Source organism: Sorex fumeus, unplaced genomic scaffold (genome assembly GCF_029834395.1).
Source record: "Sorex fumeus unplaced genomic scaffold, SorFum_2.1 ptg000015l, whole genome shotgun sequence".
Taxonomy (NCBI): Eukaryota; Metazoa; Chordata; class Mammalia; order Eulipotyphla; family Soricidae; genus Sorex; species Sorex fumeus.
The window spans coordinates 4700591-4723458 of NW_026606072.1; the positions used below are offsets into that span (position 1 = coordinate 4700591).

Consider the following 22868-nt stretch of genomic DNA (forward strand, 5'->3'; position numbering starts at 1 on the left):
TTCCATCCTTATTTTTCACTGAGTTGTCATAGCTTATAATACTGTTTAAGTAGTTGTTTTACAGTTGCAAAGCAACTATACCAATCACTATTTCAAAAACTCTCTACCATTCTCCCACAGGACATCCTCCCACAACCATCACTCCCCCCCCCCCACTCCCTCAGCCTCATTTCCCAGTTCTGTCAGTCATATCTCAGAGTTACTTTTCTTTGGTGATAGCTAATCCCTTTCTTTGTTTCTTAATATTCCATATATAAATGTGATCCACTGGCTTTTATTTTCTGGCTCCCTCCAGTTCTTCTAAGTTGCAGCAATCTGCAAAATTTAGTCTTTTCTCATAGCTCAGTAGGATTTTATTGTATGTACATTCGCCACAATTTATCTACTTATCTGTTGGACATTTGCTTGTTTACAGCTTGAGTATTGAAAATAGTGCTGGATGAACATCAAAGTTTTTAGCTCTTAAAGGTGGTTTTGCTAATTGTCCTTTTATTTTTTCTTCTTTCCATGGAATGTTTATTAGACTTTTGTGATATTCTACTTGAATATAATTATATATAGAAAAAATAATAGTTTTATGTGAAGGCTTCTGTTTGATTTTGGTTTGTGAGCCACACCTGTCTTTATTCAGGGCTTATTCCTGGCTCTGTGCTTAGAAATCAGTCCTGACAGCTTGGCAGGACCATAAATGGTGCCATGGTTTGAACCAGGGTTGGATGCTTGCAAGGCAAATGCCTTATCCACTTTACTATCTGTTTAACCCCTGTAAGCTTTTTAAAACTTCTAGGGACAGAGAGATAGAACACTGGGATAGGACGTTTACCTTATGTCACCAACCCTGGTATGATCCCCAGCACTCCATATGACCCCTTGAGCACAGAGCCGGGAATAAGCAATGAGCACCACTGGGTATGTTTCCCACCCCAGGAAAAAGCATTTTGTAAAATGTTTGTTCTTTGATTCAAAATGCAACACCCATTTATTTATTTTTTTTTATTAGTGAAACACCATGAGGTACAGTTATAGACTTAAAAATTTTTGTGCTTGGGTTTCAGTTATACAATGATCAAGTACCCATCCCTCCACCAGTGCCCATCCTCCACCACCACAGGTCCCAGCATCCCTCCCACCCCCCCCCCCATCCCCCCGTCCCACCCTGCCTCTGTGGCAGGGCATTCCCCCTTGTTCTCTCTCTCTTCTTTTAGGTACTGTGTTCTGTAAGAGAGGCATTGAGTGGCAATCATGTTTGGTCTATAGACTACTTTTAGCATGCTTCTCCCACCCTCGGGAGGGTCCTCACAACACCCTTTTTTTGGTGCTCTCTTCTCTATCTGAGCTTCCTTTTCACCTAGCATGTGTGGCTGGCCTTCAAGACATGGAGCAAAATTCCTGGTACTAATCTCAGCCATTCCTGGGTGTTAGTCTCACGTTTTGTTGCTTTATGTTCCCCAGATGAATGCAATCTTTCTGAGTCTATCCCGCTCTTTCTGACTCATTTCGCTTAACATGATACTTTCCATGTAGTACCACTTGTATGTAAATTTCATAACTTCATCTTTTCTAACAGCTACATATTACTCCATTGTGTCAATGTACCAAAGTTTCTTTAACCAGTCATCTGTTCTTGGGCATTCAGGTTTTTTCCAGATTCTGGCTATTGTAAAGGGTGCTGCAATGAACAAACAATTGCAGATGTCACTTTGACTATACCTTTTTGCCTCTCTGGGATATATTCCCAGGAGTGCTATAGCTGGGTCAAATGGGAGCTCTATTTCTAATTTTTTGAGAATCATCCATACTGCTTTCCAAAAGGGTTGGACCAGCCGGCATTCCCACTAGCAGTGAAGGAGGATCCCTTTCTCGCCACATCTGCGCCAGCACCGGTTGCTTTTGTTCTTGTGGATGTGGGCCAGTCTCTGTGGTGTGAAATGATATCTCATTGTTGTTTTGATCTGCATCTCTCTGATGATTAGTGATGTAGAGCATTTTCTCATGTGCCTTTTTGCCATTCGGATTTCTTCTTTGCGGAAGATTCTGTTCATTTCCTCGCCCCATTTTTTTGATGGGGTTGGGTGATTTCTTCTTGTGGAGTTCAACCAGTACTTTGTATATCCTTGATATCAACCCCTTGTCGGATATGTGTTTGGTGAATATCCTTTCCCATTCTGTAGGCTGTCATTGTATTTTGGTCACGGTTTCTTTTGAGGTGCAGAAGCTTCTTAGTTTAAGATAGTCCCATTTGTCTATCTCTGTTTTCACTTGCTCGACCAGTGGTGTGACATCTTTGAAGATACCATTAGCTTCAATATCATGGAGAGTTTTGCCAACTTTGTCTTCAATAAACATTATGGGTTCCGGTCTGATGTTGAGGTCATAAATCCATTTCGATCTTACTTTTGTGCTTGGCGTTAGGCAGAGATCTGAGCCCACTTTTTTTGCATGTAGCCATCCAGTTTTGCCAGCACAATTTATTAAAGAGGCTTTCCCTGCTCCATTTCACTTTTCTTGCCCCCTTATCAAAGATTAGATGATTATATGCTTGGGAGGAGATGTCAGTATATTCAACTCTGTTCCATTGGTCTGCAGCTCTGCCTTTGTTCCAGTACCATGCTGTTTTAATTATTACTGCTTTGTAGTAGAGCTTGAAGTTAGGTAGGTTGATTCCTCCCATTTTCTTTTTCCCAAGAATTGCTTTAGCTATTCGTGGGGGCTTATTGTTCCATATAAATTTCAGGAGTGTTTGCTACATTTCTTTGAGGAGTGTCATGGGTATCCTTATAGGGATCACATTGAATTTGTACAGTGCTTTGGGAAGTATTGCCATTTTGACAATGTTGATTCTCCCCATCCATGAACAGGGTATATTTTTCCATTTCCTCGTGTCCTCTTTTATTTCCTGCAGTAGCGTTTTGTGGTTTTCTTTGTACAGGTCCTTTACTTCCTTAGTTAAGCTGATTCCCAGGTACTTGATTTTCTGGGGCACAATTGTGAATGGGATTGTTTTCTTCATGTCACTTTCTTCTCTTTCACTATTTGCGTATAGGAAAGCCATGGATTTTTGGGTATTGATTTTTATAGCCTGCCACTTTACTATACAAGCCTATTGTTTCTAGGAGTTTCTTGGTAGAGGTTTTAGGGTTCTCTAAGTATAATATATCATCTGCGAATAGTGAGAGCTTAATTTCTTCTTTCTCTATCTGGATGCCCTTAATATCTTTTTCTTGCCTAATCGCTATTGCAAGTACTTCCAGTACTATATTGAACAGTAGTGGAGAGAGTGGGCATCCTTGTCTCATCCCTGACCTTAGGGGGAAGGCTCTCAGTTTTTCCCCATTGAGGATGATGTTTGCTGTAGGTTTGTGGTAGATGGCTTTAACTATATTGAGGAAAGTCCCCTCTATCCCCATTTTGGCAAGGGTTTTCATCATGAATGGGTGCTGGATCTTGTCAAATGCTTTCTCTGCATCTATTGATATGATCATATGATTTTTATGTTTTCTTTTGTTGATATGATGGATTATGTTGATTGATTTCCGAATGTTGAACCATCCTTGCATCCCTGGGATGAATCCCACTTGGTCGTGATGTATGATCTTTTTGATGAGTTGCTGAATTTTATTGGCTAGTATTTTGTTGAGAATCTTCGCATCTGTGTTCATCAGGGATATCGGCCTGTAGTTTTCTTTTCATGTGGTGTCTTTGTTTCCTTTTGGTATTAGAGAGATATGGGCTTCATAGAAACTGTTTGGGAGAGTTTCTGTTTTTTCAATTTCCTGGAAAAGCTTGAGAAGAACTGGCAATGGGTCCTCTTTAAATGTTTGGAAAAATTCGCTAGTAAATCCATCTGGGCCTGGGCTTTTGTTTTTGAACACCCATTTTTTTAATGCATTATTCTCTTGAAAAATTTTATTGACAATTTAAATTCTGGCCATTGTTTTTCTGAATTTTAAAAATATGGAATCTGGGGCTGGAGTGATAGCACAGCGTGTAGGGTGTTTGCCTTACATGTGGCTGACCCGGGTTCGATTCCCAGCATCCCATATGGTCCCCTGAGCACGGCCAGGAGTAATTCCTGAGTGCAGAGTCAAGGTGTCACCCAAAAAGCAATATATATATTATATATATGTGTGTGTGTGTGTATGTGTGTATATATATAATGTATATATACATATATATATGGAATCTAGTATAAATTTAAGGAAATTTAATGAATAGAACTAAAATAGATTCTTGGTTGCATTATATAGTATTAAAAGAATATTATTGCAGACAATAATATTTATAAGGATTAAGCCTATTGTGTGATGCCTAGCTCTCACATCTGTTGTATACATTTGGTAAATAGAGTAAGGTCAGCTTGCTACTTTTGTGGAATGATTACTAAATTATCCTTTGGGTTTTGGTGAGGTTGTTTGTTTGTTTGTTTTGTTTTGTTTTTAATGAATCACTGTGAGATGCAGTTACAGACTTACAAACTTTTGTGATTACATTTCAGTCATACCATGATAGAGTATCCATCCCTTGGTGGGGTTTTTTGTTGTTACTTTTTTGTGAAGGAGGGCAGTGTGAATGCACATCTGGTGGTGCTCAGTGCTCAGGGATCACTCCTAGAAGGGCTCAGGGGACTGTTGGGGTATTAGGGGTTGAACTTGGGTCAGCCATATGCAAGCAGGCTTCCTAACCACTGTACTTTCCTCTAGCTTCAAAAGCATCTATCTTTTTGACAACAAGATAGAGATGGTCTTGATTTTGAACTGTTACTTGGTAGTATTTATTATTTATTTATTTATTTATTTTCACTTTTGGGGGTGTCACAGCTGGCAATGCTCAGAAGTTGCTCCTGGCAGTGCTCCAGGGACCATATGGAATGCCGGGTATTGAACCCAGGTCAACCATGTGCAAGGCAAACGCCCTAACTGCTGTACTATTACTCTGACCCTATTTGATAGTATTTATATAGGTAAATTACTGAGCTTCTTAGTTTTGTTTTTTCATATGTAAACTGAAGATACAAGTTTTCTTTAAAATACAAAAGGCTCCTTTCTAATAATTTTCCCACTGAAACTTTGCGTATATAGTAATACAGTCTCCAAATGCATAAAGCTGCGTGCAGTTTAAGATTTTTATATTTACAAAGTGCTGGTTTTTGTCCTTGTAGACACAAAATGATTTCATGGTTATCTGCAATGTTGCAAAAATCCTAGAGCTGGTTGTACCATTAATGGAGCATCCAAGTGAAACTTTCCTTGCCACTATTGAAGAAGATCTAATGAAACTTATCATCAAATATGGCATGACTGTAAGCATTTGCTTTCCAGTTTTTCTTGATAGTATCACTGTATCACTGTCATCCTGTTGTTCATCGATTTCCTCGAGCAGGCACCAGTAACATCTTCATTCGTTTTAGCCTTGAGATTTTTAGCAAGTTCCACATTGGAGGCTCTTTCAGGGTCAGGGGAATGAGACCCATCATTGTTCCTGGGTTTTGGCATATAGATTACACCACAGGGAGCTTGCCAGACTCTGCCGTGCGGTCAGGATATTCTCAGCCTGCTGGGTTCTCGAGAGTGAGAACTAGATAATAAGAGGTTGTGCGGCCACAAATGCGGCTGTGCACTTCTGGGAGCTTGGTTTTATAGTCTCTGGGTCTTGGCCGTTGATGGGATTACACACAGCAGGGGGGCAGTTGGTGGGTGTAATGCCTACCTACTGGAAGATGGGGGATCTGGGTGGAGCAAGCCCAGCCTCAATTCAAGCAGGCTTGGAGATCTCAGCCCCATGTCCCACACACCTGGGTTCCTCTGAAGGAATGGGCAGAGGAACGCAGGTGTGTGGGACCTGGGTTCCTCTGCCGGTTCCTTCATTGATAGTATATACTTCAAAAACTATAGTGTTTTCATGTTTCACAATGTCTTCATTTCTAAACTAAAAATTTCTGTATTTTGTAGGTAGTACAGCATTGTGTGAGCTGTCTTGGGGCAGTTGTAAATAAAGTGACACAAAATTTTAAATTTGTGTGGGCCTGTTTTAATAGATATTATGGTAAGTTTACTGCCTTGATTTTAACATTTTTCTGTTAAATTCTGCAATACGTCCAAATCACCTTTAGAACATTTTGGTAGCATTGGCAGAATTGTAAGAATTATACTTGTCCTCTAGTGTCCACTCTGAGGAGCATTATTTTCTTGTATCTTTTGTATTCACTTAATAACCCAGTGTGATTACTTCAGAAGTTTGTCTCTTCATGAGTATATTTTGTGAAATTTTCTTCCCGCTGTGTAAAGTTAAATTTTAATCTTTTTTAAGATTAAATTTTTTGGCTTTTGAGGCATATTTTTTATAATTTTAGGCATACTAATACTTAGAACCACTAGTATAATTTATTTATAATCCACTAACAATAAGTATTTTACCCTACTAATCTGAAGTTTGAATAATATATATAAATATTCTTTATGTTTATTTCACCTATTAAACAGGTGCCATCTCAAAATTAAAAAGTCAACACCAAGAGGACCCAAATAACACTTCACTTCTAACAAACAAACCAGCACTTCTTAGATCCCTTTTTACTGTTGGAGCACTATGTCGTCATTTTGATTTTGATCTAGAAGACTTTAAAGGCAATAGTAAGGTAATAATTCTTATATTAATTACTTAGTATATCTTTAATATAATTCTGTGAATTGAAAATGGGTAATGACTCAGGATGAAGACAGCTTTAGAGTTGTCTGGTTTAATGAGAATTTTGAAACGGTGCGTCTCTAAATATGTTTCCTAGACTAGCGTTCATCCATGAACGTTGGTGAGTATCAAGATTAAGCTTGCACCAGTGTTATTTTAGCTTTGTGTTGGAGTTTCAGTGTTTATTACTACTTCTACACAAGTCTTTGATAATAGATTATTTTGAATGCAATTATTTTTAGAATTACGGATTTATAAATTTATTGGTGATTTGTTAATAGTTCATATGTAAATTCTTACTGTTAGCTTTTAGGTATTATTTTCTTCTATAGTTGAAAATTGATCTAAACTATTATTCTTTGCATACTTTAATTTGTTTTTCCCCCCTCCCCCAGGTTAACATAAAGGATAAAGTTCTTGAACTATTGATGTATTTTACAAAACATTCAGACGAAGAGGTGCAAACAAAGGCCATCATTGGTCTAGGTAAATTTAGTATTTCTTTATAGTCTGAGAGGCAGAGCAAATTTCATATTTTGAGATTAAATTGTTGATTTAGTTTATAATTGGAAAATAAGGATTGTGGGTTAAAACTAACCTGGGCTTTATTCTTGCCTTAGCAAGTTGATTTCCTGGGTGTCCTTGAGCAAGTTGGGTAACTTCACTATTCATCAGTTTATTAAATAGAAATGGCAGTACTGTCTCCTACCCTAAGTGGCATAGAGTTTCTTAGTTGTTCCTTTTCTTTGCAGTGATTTATCACTGTGTGTGCATATATACAAATATATATGTATATGTATATATATATATATATTAGTTCTACTTAAGATAAGGGCAGTATGGTGCCAGAGAGATAGTGCAGCAGGTAGAGCACTTATCTTGCATATGGCAGACCGGAGTTCAATCCCTGGCACCCCAGATAGTCCCCTGAGCACTGCTGTGTGTGCCCCCTCCATTCCACAAAACAATAACAGTCTACCTAGACTTCTTATGATGTTGAAATACAAAATGCACACCTTTTGTACTTTTCCAGGATCATTGGTATTCTTGCAAACAGGTAGCTCTTTACAACTTATCTGGAATTAGAGAGAAGAAAAAGAATAGAAATTAAATCCTGCATTAAATGCATTTTGAACAAACGCAAGAACTTTCTGTTTAAGTTTTGTTTTGTGCATTTGCTTGTAAAGGTATTTAATAAAGTTAAAACTTGGTTGGAAACTTCACTTTGCTAGCACTAACAGGGCTTATCATTTAATACACATGGATAATTTTTTGTACAAATGATGAGTAATAAGAGATACAATATTACCCAAATCTCATTATTAATGTTTACTAATTTCCTTACATGAATTTAAATCTTACTATCTTATTCTTCCTTCATCTTATTCAGAGAATCACATATGACAAATATAATAAAAATCCCAATAGTACTCTACTAGGCAGTTAAATTGGTGCAGTATTACCTCAAAGCTACTGTGTACCTTTGAATAATCTCTAAACAAAAGTTATGCAAAGCAATAAAATGAATAATGTTACAATGAATAGTGTTGCATCTACTAGTGTTATATTAGAAAACAGATAGTGGGACTTTCTGCTTTTTTGTTCTGTGGTATCAGGAATTGAACCCGGGTCAAAGCAGGTGCTCTGCTTAAAGCTAAATCTCCAGCCCTTGGAAGTTTTGATTATGGAACACTATCCAGAAAATATTGCCTTTAGACTTGCTATTAAGACACATCTTGTAGGGGCCACAATTATCTGTGATCTTGGGCTGTGATCTGTTCACTCTATGCTTTGAATTTAGTTTTATTTGGTATCTCTAATACTTGCTGTTATCAAGGGTCTTTATTGTATGTTACTTAAATGAGGATTTTGTGTAGTTGAAGGTTGGGTAACACTGTTTTACTACTTATGGTTATAGAATTTAGCATTATTGCTTCATATGAGAAATAAATGGAAAATAATTTTGCTCTAGCTAAAATTAGTCTTTTTCATCAAATGAATATATTTCAATGTTTTAAAATAATGGCAATGTAACATCTGTGAAGGATTTAAAAAAAATGTTTGCAGACATTACCTCTTAAATCCTAAAAACATCCCTTGAAGGTAGGTGGGTGGTAAATATTATTGTCCCCATTTTACAGATGGAGAATTGAGGCACAGAGATTATGTGACTCACCCAAGGTCACACTACAAGTCAGTGGTGGAGCCAGGAATAGAATCCAAGACTCCTGACTCCTAATCCACTCCCCTAGCCACTAGGCCCTGCTCCCTCCTCAAGGTTTCCTCTTGTGTGAAATTCTCCTTTGAAATGCTATTTCTTATTTTTAATTCATGGGGAAAGAAGTACCTGCTCTAATACTTCTCTAGGTAAGGCCACCAGCATATTCTTCCAGTCACTTTAAGTTTTAATTTTTGAAATAAGGTGCTCTCTATATAATTTGTCAACATTGTTATATATTACACTTAATTCAATATGCATATATTAAGATTTTTTTTCTTCTTTAGGATTTGCCTTTATTCAACATCCAAGTCTAATGTTTGAGCAAGAGGTGAAAAATCTGTATAATAATATTTTATCTGATAAGAACTCTTCAGTGAATTTAAAAATACAAGTGTTAAAAAACCTCCAGACCTACCTACAAGAAGAGGATACCCGTATGCAGCAGGCAGATAGAGACTGTAAGTTAAAAAGTTTATTTTAAATGTCACAGTGCAAATAAAGTTACGACCTTTTATGACTCTTTTCGTACCAGATATCTGAATGTATTTCTCTAATAGGTCAGAGATTTCAAAACTAATCTTGCCTGCTCCCCCTCTTTTCAGGGGGGGAAAAGTCATTCAAACAGAACCCCATCCCAACCCCAAAATTTATGTTCTTTTATCAAATAAACAGGAAGTGCCCTCCAATTGTACTATTTGTTCCTACTCATCCCTTGGAAAATTTAAGTGTTGCCCAAAGAGTAGTATCACTCACTTTGGGTCAAAGAATTCAGTTCATATGTCCAGATACCCTTTTGTTTGTTTGGTTTTTGCCACACCTGGTTATACTCAGGTCTTAGTCTTGGTCCTACACTCAAGGATCACTTTTGGTTTGCTTGAGGGACCACATGGGGTGCCAGGGATTGAATCCAGGTTGACTGTGTGCAAGGCAAGCATCCTATCCGTGATACTATATCTCCATCCCCCAGAGATATCATTTTGGTGGAAAAGAGGGTTTGTAGTTCTCATCAGGTTCTCAAAACTCTAAAGTTTTGTGCCTTTAATTCTGTCCTAATTTAATATTTTCAGCAAAATTATTATTTGAGTTCTTAATATATTTACTTCCTTTTATAGGGAAGAAAGTTGCAAAACAAGAAGACCTAAAAGAGATGGGTGATGTTTCCTCAGGGATGAGTAGTTCCATCATGCAGCTTTACCTCAAACAGGTGCTTGAGGCATTTTTTCACACCCAATCAAGTGTACGCCACTTTGCTCTAAATGTCATTGCATTGACTCTAAATCAAGGTCTAATTCATCCAGTTCAGGTAAGTATGTTTTCTAGCAACCGTACTTACTAAAAGAGGCAGATTCGTTGATATTTGATACTATGACTTAAAAATAAGTGACTGGATATTAATCCACAGAAAATTGAGTTATATAATCTGAATTCAGTTTCTTTGGAGGTTATATCGGTTATGAAAAACATTGATATGAGAAGCAAACATCATAATAAAGACATTAGATGGAGTCATATATGTCATGTAACATGTTCAGAAGAATGCCATATACACTATTGAAATGAATCTGCTAAATAATAAAAGCCTATATCTCTTAATATTTTAATTTTAGATATTTTTTATTAATAACTCTTTTTATTTAAATATACTGTGTTCAGCCCTATGTCCTTAGCAGATTGGTGTCCAAACCACACTATCAAATGAATATATTTAGTCTACTTTTCATTATTAAAGAACACAATCACCAAAAGAAATAATATGTTGAAATTCTCCTTGGCTTTTGTTTGTTTTGCTTTTGTTTGGGAGCTATAACTGACAATGCTCAGGGCTTACTCCTGGCTCTGCTCAGGGCTCACACCTGGTGGATCTTGGGGACCGTATGAGGTGGCAAATGCAACCAGTATCTAACCATAGTAGAAATAGAGCCCTGCCCACTGCTGTAGTCACTCTCCAGCCTTTGATTTATAGATCTTTCTACTTTCAATGGCCTTAGGTAATTTAAAGTGCAAGGGTGATAAAATATACTGTCTATACCTGTCATATATTACCATTTGTGAACATTTTTTCACTTTCTAAATGTATATATACCTTTTCCTGACTCATTTAATAGTAATACTAATAATTGATAGCACAGTGGTAAGGGCGTTTGCCTTGCACGCAACCGACCTGGCCAACCCAGGTTCAATTCCTCTGCCCCTCTCAGAGAGCCCAGCAAACTACCGAGAGTATCTCGCCCGCACGGCAAAGCCTGGCAAGCTCCCCGTGACATATTCGATATGTCAAACACAGTAACAAGTGTCACAATGGAGACGTTTCTGGGCCCACTCGAGCAAATTGGTGAACAACAGGAGAACAGTGACAGTAATAATCATCATCAAATACTAGGGCCGGAGAGATAGTACATTGAGTAGGGCACTTGCTTTGCATGTAGTCCTACCTGGATTTGATCGCCAGCATCCCTTATTGCCCCCAAGAACTACCAGGAGAAATTCCAGGTTTGTGGGACATGAGTGGACTTCTGTTTTATAGTTTCGGGGCCAGAGTGATAGTACAGTGGTTGGGCACTTTTTTTGCACCTGGGTTCAATCTTCTGCATCCCATATGGTCCCTTTGAGCCTTTCCAGGAGTGATCCCCTGAGTGCAGAGCCAGAACGAAGTCCTGAATGCAACTGAGTATGTCAAAAAAGAAGAAGAAAGAAAGAAAGAAAGAAAGAAAGAAAGAAAGAAAGAAAGAAAGAAAGAGGTGTTTATAGAAAAACCTGAAATAAAGCTAAATTCATCCTCTCCATAACAAGTTTTAACATATGACTGGGTACCATCAGAGCTTGTACTCTCTAATATCTTAAAGGCCTTTATTTTTATTTCTAGTGTGTACCATATTTAATTGCTATGGGCACAGATCCGGAACCAGCTATGAGGAACAAGGCCGATCAGCAGCTTGTGGAAATAGACAAAAAATATGCTGGATTCATTCATGTATGTATATTTAAATCATAACCTAAATATGAAGTTTTATTTGATCAACGATTGCTTTGCTAAATATCTCACCTTAGAAAAGAATATTTTGCTTAGTGCTTTCTTTCAAACATACAATAATGGTTCAATATGTTCTTTAAAATAACTATTTAAAAGGCTTGCTCTTCAAATCCATATTCTCCCTTGAACACTTATCTTGCTTGCTTGCCTTCATGTTTCTTTGCTTTCCTGTTTCCACTCTGGAGATGTTTGTATTCTCTCTTGAACACACACTGCTCTTCTTCTCTCCCCTCACATCATTCTAAATAAGTTTCAATATAAACTATCTTGCTTTGCAAAAAAAAAATTAATTAAAAAATTTATTAAGTATGCATAGGTTCTGGTCCATATTGTGTGATCTTGGTAGCCTTTTGGGTCTTCAGTTTTCCTTCTCTAAATTGAGAAGATTGAGGGCCAGAGTGATAAAATTGCAGGTAAGGGCACTTGCCTTACACACAGCCAACCTGGCTTCTATTTCCAGCACCTAAATATGGTACCCCAAGGACTGCCTGGAGTGATCTCTGAGTGTAGAGCCAAGGTTAAGTCCTGTTCACCTCCAGGTGTGGCCCAAAAATAAACCAAAACTAAAATTTCTTTTTAAGAAAATAAAATGTGGATTGTAATAGATGATCTCTAATTTCCAGCACTTAAACATTCTGTGATATTACTATTTTAAATAAGAAAACTAGGGAGTGAGGTAAGACTTCTCAAAAGTATGTATTTGAGGTAGCATTGTTTTTCAGCAGTTAGAGCTTTTTTGTGTGGATTATTGGGGTATATTTTTATTTTTATTATTATAATTTAGGTAACAAGTTTACAATAGTGGGTTATTTTGGGTTTTGGGTTTTTTTTTTTTTTTCAGTATTTTGTTTCTTGTTATTAATCGTTGTTCTTTAGGCCACATGTTTGCAGTAAGCCAGAGAGAGAAGTACAGTGGTGTTAGTAATAGTGGTTTTGTAGTACAGTTAGCAAACCTTACTACCACCAGAGTGTTCAAGAACCTCCACTAATGGCCTTATGTTATTTCTAGTCTAACTCTTAATTCTTCTGCCATTCTTGTTTCCTTTCTTGTTTTGCAGTCTTAGATTTATAATTCAAAGTCAAGTCTTTGTCATCATTTTATGCCATTTATTCCCTCATTTTATCTCTATATTCCATGAATGAATGAGATCATCCAGTATTTATCCTTTGCCCACTGACTTATTTTAACATGATAAACTTCATCGTTATTTTTATTTATTATTTATTGAATCACCATGAGAACAGTTACAAAGCTTTCAGGTTTGTCTCGGTCATACAATGATCAAACACCCATTTCTTCACCAGTGCACATTTTCCACCACGAGGACCCCAGTATACTCCCCATCTCACCCCTCCCCCTGCCTGTGTGGCAGATGATTTCCACTTTACTCTCTCTCTACTTCGATTACATTCAATATTTTGACAGAAGACACACCATTATTATTTGGAATTTTCCCCCAACAATCAATCAGACCTGCTGAAAAGGCATCATTTGACAATTTGTTTTCTATTGCTGGTTATAAATCACTGCTGCGCAATTTTGGATTGCTGATACTTTACTAATGAAGTCTGGAGGGATTTCTGCCAAAAGCCACTGAGTTCCGAGATTGGTTTGTTTGCCTCTGGGATCATGGCCATTCAGGGATAAACTCCATCTTTAGTAGTAACACTCTTTGAAGTTTAGTAGTACGGTTTCTTACCCCTTGTGTGTATTTTTAATTACTCTTAATTTGCATGACAAAAACGTGGCATTTATTGATTTCAGATGAAAGCAGTGGCTGGTATGAAGATGTCTTACCAGGTACAACAGGCAATCAACACGTGCCTAAAAGATCCTGTAAGAGGTTTCAGACAAGATGAGTCCTCTAGTGCTTTGTGTTCACACCTTTACTCCATGATCCGTGGAAACCGCCAACACAGACGAGCCTTTTTAATTTCTTTACTCAACCTCTTTGATGACACAGCAGTAAGCATAAAAATCTTAATTACTTTAAGAAAATAAGTATTCTGTAAATTTTATTCCTGACTAGTCACCATTTCTTAATTGTTATCATTTTAGTAAATAATTACATTTTAGTTGACTTGTTATTTATATAGTCAAAATTGAATGGGGAAATTTTTGCATGAAGTAAAAAAGGAATATAGTATAATTATGTTTTTTCATGCTGTCCTATGTTTTGTTTATAGTTTCTCTAAACATACCTTTAAATAAATTACTATAAATTAAATAATTATTACTTTGTTGGGTAGATTAAATAAAGTGAAATTTTGCATGTTTTTGCTGGACTTGAATATTGTTGGAATAGCTTGTCTAGGTTTTTGACTTAGATTTGTTTAACTTGACTTTAATTTTGTTTTTGTTTTGAGTTTTTTGTTCATATCTGGCAGTAATCAAGGGCTATACCTCTGGATTTGTGAGTGGGGTGACTCCCAGCAATAACTCAGGGAACCAGGATTACTTTTGATGCCAAAGATCAGTCAGGCCTCCTGCATGAAAAGTTTTTGCTCAGCCCATTGAACTTTTTCTCCAGCCCTCAGTTTGAAATTTTTATTGAAAAGAGCCCACTTTTGTATAATTACGTTTTGATACTTTGGACTTTGCATATCTTACACTGACCAATTCCACAAGCCAAGAAAATGGAATATACTAGTGTTTAAATTTACTTCTTAAATTTCTTTCTTTTTAATTTGTTCATTTTTTATCGAACTATTTTTAGTATGTCCTGTGTGTTAACTTTGTCTGAGGAAATTAAAGTAAAATAGAAATAAAACAGATATAGTATCTACCCACATTCAGTTTACATTAGTCTATGTCTAAAACTTTTAAAAGAACTAAAGAGGGTCCGGGAAGATAGCTCAAATACTAGATTTCATGCATATATATATATATATATATACAGATATATATATATATATACAGATCCTTAAATGTGATCCCTGACACCATTGCCACCCCCCCTCCACACACACACACACACACACACACACACACAAACTTACTCTAGCACTCTTTCTCTTTTATTTTTGCTTGAAGCAATTTGAAAATCTCATAGAAGAGAAGTTGTTCAAAGAGCTGTAGCACTGTCATCCTGTTGTTCATCGATTTGCTTGAGCGAGCACCAGTAACGTCTCCATTGTGAGACTTGTTGTTACTGTCTTTTGGCGTATCAAATACACCACGGCATATCAAATACACCAGAGCTTGCCAGGTTCTGCCGTGCGGGCAGGATACTCTCGGTAGCTTGCCAGGTTCTTCGAAAGGGACGGAGGAATTGAATCCTGGTTGGCCCTGTGCAAGACAAACGCCCTACCCACTATGCAAGAACTAGGAAAAGAAAATTTCAGAAAAATTCTAAGTTTCAGTACGGAAAAGAGTGAATAATAGTGACTTGTGCTATTGAGAAATCAAGGGGAATGAGAAATAAAAAGTTAGAGTGGGTTATTTGATGGACAAAAATAGTTATGCAGTGAGAGTTAAAGATGGAAAATATGTAATGAGCAATTCTGTAGCATTTTCAGAAGTTTAATTTTGAAAAGAAGGCACAGTATAGGACTTAATTATAAACAAAGTTAAAGAATACTTTTTAATAAAATTTTATTCATTTGGAGGAGTCCTTAACATTTTCCGTTTATGAAGGGCAACATATTTTAGTGTTAAAGTTAATAGATGAGGTAGATTTCTATATCTACATTTTCCATGTTCATATTTGGATGTTAATGTATATTTTAAATACAGTACCAGTGTAATAGTACAGTGGTTAAGAAACTTGCCTTGCACACAGCCAACTGCGTTCAATTCCCAGCACCTCATATGGTCTCCAAGCCCCACCTGGAGTGATTCCCGACCACTCCCATTTTATTTCTCTCACTTGATTCTTTTCACTTTAGGCCAGGAATAAACCATGAGCACCACCAGGTTTGGCTCTAAAACAAAAAACAAAATATATGTATAGCAGCATCCTCTAAATTAATAGCAGGTTTATTCTGTCTGCTCTAACGAATTTTGTTATTTTAATTACAGAATGGGACAGATATATTCTGATTGCTAGTCTCCTTTTTTTCTGTTTTTGTTGTTGTTAGCCTGTAATTGTTTGTAAAGAAGTCTAAATGTTAACATGGCCTTTCTGTTTCTATTTATATGAATAGGAAATAGTGATACTCTTTGGGCGGGGCAGCAGGGGGAGAGGGCAGGGTGCAGAACCAGGTGGTTCTCTACAGTTCTTCCTGTCTCTGTGCTCAGGGATCACTCTTGGCAGTGCTTGGAGTTGGGGCATGGGGGAGTCGGGGTGGGTTGGCCCCAGGCATATGTGTTACCAGGATTGATTGCATGCAAAGCAAGCCCCTTAACCCCTGTACTATCTCTCTGGCTAAAGGCTTATTTTTCAAGGCAAGAAGCCACTTGTAATCATAACTTGTCCCTTGAATTTTAACTCTCAAGAGTTTTTATGGTATGAAATTGTTAGTACAATCAAAATAACTTTTGATAATATGTATGTATATAGAAAAACATGCTTTTTGAGTATATGAGGTTTCTTTTTTAACCACATAGTATTATAATTATCACTTGTTTTTGAGAGCAGAGTAGTAACTGTGCAACGTGGATTAAACTCTTAGAAACACAAAATTATGAATTATTATTACCTATACTTTTTGATATGGTATAGATTTATAATAAAATGTTATGATAGTCTATCAGTGTTCTTTCAACTTGAGGAAATTGCACATTGGTACACTAGAAAAACTTCACCTCTTCCCTACTTGGTATCATGATATAAAATCATTATAAAAGTCATTTTAAGTGGGTTTCTTTTCTAATAACAATTTCTGTTCCCCTTTCCTCCCTTCTTACCCTTTCTCTTTCCAAAACAGAAACTGAGGAGAAAGAGCCCTGTGGTATTTTTTTATGAAAAGGCTTTTTGGTTGCATTTCTAAGTTACCCACTAAATGTGTACTTTTTTTTAAAAAATTTACAGAAAACTGAAGTGAACATGCTCTTGTATATAGCAGACAATCTAGCCTGTTTTCCATACCAGACACAGGAAGAGCCGTTGTTTATAATGCATCATATAGACATTACACTCTCAGTTTCTGGTAGCAACCTACTACAGTCATTCAAGGAGGTAAGTTACACAATTAATATTCTTAATGCAAATCTACCAAAGTACAGGAATGTTATTTTCACTGTTTTGTTTCTCATTGTTCTTTTTATTTTCTTCACAGGTATATAAAATCTAAGCAAACTAAGTAAAATCTGGATAGTTGTTTGAATTGGGGAGAGAAAGTGGGTTGCCATTTATTTCTATTTAGAAAAACCTAAAACCATTCTGTACCAGATCACATACATGGATTTTTCTAATGATAAGCAGCTCACTTTATTTCTCTCACTTTAAATATTGACTTTAAATATTTGATGATATCCATTTTTTATTCAGATACAAACTGGTATAAATATATAACTTGTAATTTATATTACTATTGTTTTCTTTACCTCTGACCATGAGCATCATTTTCACAGACTAAGTTGGCTTAGTCTGTGCCCCAAATCCACTAATTTTTTTTACTATATATCATGTTTTTAATGGTTAAAAATAGTTTTATTATAACAGTGTTTGATGTAGTACTAGCACTGTGTATCTTTATAAATTGTAATAGTGTCTGATGATATAAGTAGATTTCATTTCACAAAATCATAATGCTTAGAACTCAGCCTAGGGCTGGAGCAACAGTAAGCAGATAGGGTATTTGCACTGCATGCAGCTAATTTGGTTTCAGTCCTCGGTACCACATGTTGTTCACCAAGCACAACCAGAAGTAACCTCTGAGAACCATTGAATATGGCACAGAAAAAGCTTCAGCCTATTCAAGCTAGTAGATCAATAAGATTATTTTAGTTTTTTAGCATGATTTATAAAGGTATTTAAACCCTTGTTACTTGGAGCATAAACCAAGGCTCACAACACTCATCTCACCTGAGACCTTGTAGAACTACAGAAATTCAGGACCTGCTCTAGACCTGCTCTTCAGTCTCAGTGCAGAGTCGGTATGAGGCCACTCCTAGCTTAGTGCCAAGGGATCACTCCTAGGAGTACTCAGGACCATATGTGGTATTGAGGATTGAAGAACCAGAGTCAGCCACCTCCAAGTGAAGCAGCTTAACCCCTGTATTATCTCTCTAGCCCCGGTATCTGCTCTTTAAGAAAATACCTAAGTATTTTAATACCTGAGTGAAAGTTTGATAAGTGAACTATATTTCAGGAACTGTGGTCATAAGTTATTTCTATATTTTTGTAATTCTTCTGTGTTACTTAATAGTAACATTTTGAATAATTGCCTTATGATCTAGTATTTCCTCATCCTTAAAAAAACATCTTTGGGTGCTAGAGAGATAGGACAGAATGTAAGGTGCTTGTCTTGCACATGGTTAACCTGGTTTCAATCCCCATACCCAATATGGGAACCACCACCAAGAGGTGATCCCTAAATATAGCACCAGGAATAAGTCTTGAGCACCACTGGGTTTTGTTACCCAAAAACAAACCAAAAAAACCAACTTTTTTTTTTATTTGTTTGATGTTCAGCCAGATTTGGTGCTCCAGCCAGTGTTGGGAGCCATAATGGTTGCTCCAGTGTTGTGGAAGATGGGGGGTGGGGGGAGGGGAGTGGGGGGTCTTGGGGACTGAACTCAGGACCTCGTATATGCAAGGTATGTACTCTTTGAGCTATCCTGTGTAGCAAATATTTAGCACTCTTGACCAGAGAAATAATATAGGGATAAGGCATTTGCCTTGTATTCAGCTGACCCAGATTTTGTCCCCAACAATGCACAGGTCCCCAACCACTGTCATGGGTTACTCCAGAACACAGAGTCAGAAGTAGCTCCTAGCACTGCCAAGTGTGGCTTTCAAGCCTCCTAACCCCACTCCTTCCCCCTCCACCAAAAACAATTACTCTTTTTGGACCAGCATTCACTGTTTGACATGAGCACACCTACTTCATTATTGTGCAGGAGTAACACTCATTGATTATTTCCTTCAGGTTGATTCTTTCCCGTGATTGCTTTTCGGATGTGTTGTACTGATGGCCTAGGAATTTTGTCAAGTGAAATGAAAGGGCAGGAAAATTGCTCAAAAGGCTGCAGAGCATGCTTTTACATGCAGAGAGCCCCAAATTCAGTCTCCAGTACTGTATAGCTCTCCAAGCACCACTGATTGTGGCCCTGGAGCAAATACTTTCATAAAGCAAACTGAACTTAGGTATTTGAAAAAAAAAAAACTATGGGACTGGAGAGATGAGCTCAACACCTGGAGCTGTGCCTGCGTTCCAAAAAATATATATAGGAGCCATGCATTCTGTGCTTGTCCCAGTCCCCCAAATGATACTTTTATCATTTATTTTTTATTGCTAGTCCTGGAACCTAATTCCCACATTTCCCAAGAGTTGTTTATGGAAAGTTGGATTTCAATATATTGAATATTAATCTAGAGCTGCTTTTTGGAGCCATTGGTTGGAGTGGTTTGCTAGTGGTTTTGTTTTTATGATCACACAGAATAATGTTTCTTTTTTTTTCTTTATTATTTTTTGCAGTCAATGGTAAAAGACAAAAGGAAAGAGAGAAAGTCATCTCCAAATAAGGAAAATGAATCAAGTGAGAGTGAAGAAGAAGTTGTCAGGCCGCGGAAGTCACGGAAACGAGTAGATTCTGATTCTGATTCTGATTCAGAAGATGATATAAATTCAGTGATGAAATGTTTGCCAGAAAATTCAGCTCCTTTAATTGAATTTGCAAATGTCTCCCAGGGTATTTTATTGCTTTTAATGTTAAAGCAACATTTAAAAAATCTCTGTGGATTTTCTGATAGGTAAGGTTAACTAAACAAGATAACGAACATTGTACATTTTTGTAAAAAATTTAACCTGCTTTTTATTTAAATTTTTAATTTAATGCATTAATGAAGTGCTCATTTTGAAAAGGGAGTTTTGGGGGCTAAGAGATGACCCAGGGGTGTGAGCACATGCTTTGTTCACACTGGGATCCAAGCTCAAATTGCAGCACCATGTGCCCCACCCCATTCCCCACCCAGGAGGCCCCAGTTACTGCTGGCATAGCCCTGGTGCGCCCTGTCAATGAACAACCAAGCCTAACTGGCAAATAGCCAGGAGTTGCCCCTGGGCCCCCTAAGCACTGTTTGGAAAGACTATTTCTCTCAACATACAAAATTTTTTCTTCTTATTGCTAAGTAATATTTTTGTAAATATAATAATATCATAGTTTATTCTGTTATTGTAAAAAAAATCGTTACTTCATGATAATACACTATATTTTGAAGGATTTTGTTGTGTACCTTTAAAATATTGTATTGGAGAATTATGCTTACTGTAAGATAAACTTTGGGGCCAGAAAGATAGCACAGCAGTTCCAGGAACTTCCCTTGCACACACACAACCTCGGTTCAAATCTTACCACCCCTCCAGGACTAATTCCTGAGCACCACCAGGCTCTGTCCCAAAACCAAAATAAATAAATTGCAAATTTAATTTTCTTAAAGAACTATGAACAAAGATTAAAACAGATCAATGAGGTTGAGCTCAAAGTTCAAATAGTTTTTTTTCTTCATATACCTTTAAAGTGCTTATATGTTTAGTTGGAACTTTCCTGTATCTGTTTTTGTTTTTGAGTGAAGTACTGTGATTTACAGTACTGTTAATGATGGTTTCCTGTGCACATAATTCTGCAAATAGCCTTTAGTGTACCCTATGAAGTGATAGATTTATTTTTCAGTGCCAGTTATTGTGCCTCCCATGATTTCTGGTACATTTGGGGGAGGAGAGTTCAACATCCAGCAGTGCTCAGTGCTTACTCCTGGCTTTATGCTTGCTCTGGGCAGGGCTTGGGGCTTTGAATTCATTTAATTTTATTTGTCATTCATATGTATCTTTTTTTTTACTTGTACCCATGGAATTCTGGTCATTTACCACCTTCATCAAAACTTTATATTGGGAGTCATAAAGTCAGATGTTTTAGTATAGGACAGATGAGACGATTAAAGTGGACTACATAGGAGCAGTAGCAAACAGGAAAGAACATATTTAACTCAGATGTTTATCCTCTTGTTTTTGCTGCAAAAGAGGTTCACACTATATGGTCTTGTTTCCATTTTTTTTTCCAGAAAAGCTAGATAATCAGTGTTGTGTCTCTCTCTTTTTTTTTAAATGAGAAATATTTGGAATTGTTAAATATTGGCAACTAATTCAAAGTAATTTAGACCTTTTAAGTTCTTGGGTCAGTGCTAAGAAGTTGGACCTATTTTTAAGCAGTTGCTAATAATGTTCAACAGTTTCCAATATTGAAAGTTGAAAAGATTTGTAAACTGTCATTATGGCTGCTGTGTAAGGAATGAATAGGGGAGAATGCAGCAAAGTAAAGGTAAACTAGTTAGGTGAGTATTAAACTCTCCTACAAGCCTGAGATTCCCGAACCATGAGAAGTGGTGGGGGGGGGAAAGAAGACTATAGAGTTGACATGGATTGTGGTGGAGGGTGAGGGTCTTATATTCTGGTGGTGGTAAAGGTGCAGCATTTTGTATGTTAAAATCATAATCCTGTTATCTAAAATACAATCTAAAATTTTTTAATAAAACTGTTCTTTTAACCATGGTATTAAAAAGTATACATGAGACACTTTCAAATGATGTCTTCAGTCAAAATGAACGATAGAAGCAATATTCTGTTTAATGTTTATATATGTATATATATATTTAGTTTTATCTATATCTTTACTTCCTCTTTAAAATTTATTTTGTGTCCAAGTTAACTGGTTACAGTCTATTTGGCAGAAACTTATTAGTAAATAAATAAAATTTAACTAAGATAAATTTAAATGTAAATGCCTGGAAAAATACTTAAGCTAATGGTTTTGTTTTTTCAAAACAGTAAAATTCAGAAATACTCTCCATCTGAATCTGCCAAAGTATATGATAAAGCTATAAATCGAAAAACAGGAGTTCATTTTCATCCAAAACAAACACTGGACTTCCTGCGGAGTGATATGGCTAGTTCCAAAATCACTGAAGATGTGAAGAGGAGTATAGTAAAACAGTATCTAGATGTAAGTAGTAAAGCCAATATATTTTTCTTTAATAATGACTTTTTTTAAAAGTTCTTTTTTGGTAAGATAACTACTTCCTTTACATTGAAGATAAGCTTAAAGAATGGATTGTCAAGATTATTTTCTTTATTGGATTGAACAAGTTATTTTAAGATTGCCTTTTCCCTTTTCCTGGGCTGGAGGAATAATACAGCGGGTTGGGCCTTAGCCTTGCATTCACCTCACCTAAGTTTGATCTACTGAGCACCACAGGCTGTGGGCCCTCCCACACTGTTCTCACACCTCCCCCAAAATAATTTTCTTCTCCATTTTACGTTTAATATTCTTTCTTTTAGGAAATGCTATCTTACTGATTTTATTTTTAGCAGAAATAAAAGTTTCAGGAAAAAGCCTTGTTTTGGGGGACTAGAAAAGATAGTTTAAGGGATAAGGAACTTACCTTGCATGCAGCCATCCCTAGTTTAATTATGACACCACTTACAGCCCTCTCAAAGCTGTTGGGATCACTCCTAAACACAGAGCCAGGAGTAGCCCCTGAGCTAAGAATTATGGGGGTGTGCATTGCCTCTTTTGCAAACCACAACACCCAATAAGAGAGAGAGAGAGAACAAAAGGGAATGCCCTGCCACAGAGGCAGGGGGGGATGGGGGGGATGGGGGGTGGGAGGGATACTGGGATCCGCGGTGGTGGGAAATGGGCACTGGTGGAGGGATGGGTATTTGATCATTGTATAATTGAAATCCAAGCACAAAAATTTGTAAGTCTGCAACTGAACCTCATGGTATCTCTGTCACTGTCACTGTCCTCCCGTTGATCATCGATTTTCT

General features: G+C 36.9%; 1 protein-coding gene across 2 annotated transcripts in view; it reads left to right on the forward strand.

The window, feature by feature from the left end:
* The window catches only part of NIPBL (NIPBL cohesin loading factor), a 215362-nt gene that overhangs the window by 189877 nt on the left and 2617 nt on the right, over window positions 1-22868 (forward strand). For both annotated transcript variants that reach the window (XM_056112225.1, XM_056112227.1), the window contains exons 35-45: window positions 5159-5299; window positions 5949-6042; window positions 6480-6634; window positions 7080-7170; window positions 9190-9363; window positions 10018-10208; window positions 11769-11876; window positions 13702-13902; window positions 16910-17056; window positions 19521-19795; window positions 21867-22041. In XM_056112225.1, the coding sequence (XP_055968200.1) occupies window positions 5159-5299; window positions 5949-6042; window positions 6480-6634; window positions 7080-7170; window positions 9190-9363; window positions 10018-10208; window positions 11769-11876; window positions 13702-13902; window positions 16910-17056; window positions 19521-19795; window positions 21867-22041 (1752 nt within the window). The remainder of the gene's footprint in view (window positions 1-5158; window positions 5300-5948; window positions 6043-6479; window positions 6635-7079; window positions 7171-9189; window positions 9364-10017; window positions 10209-11768; window positions 11877-13701; window positions 13903-16909; window positions 17057-19520; window positions 19796-21866; window positions 22042-22868) is intronic.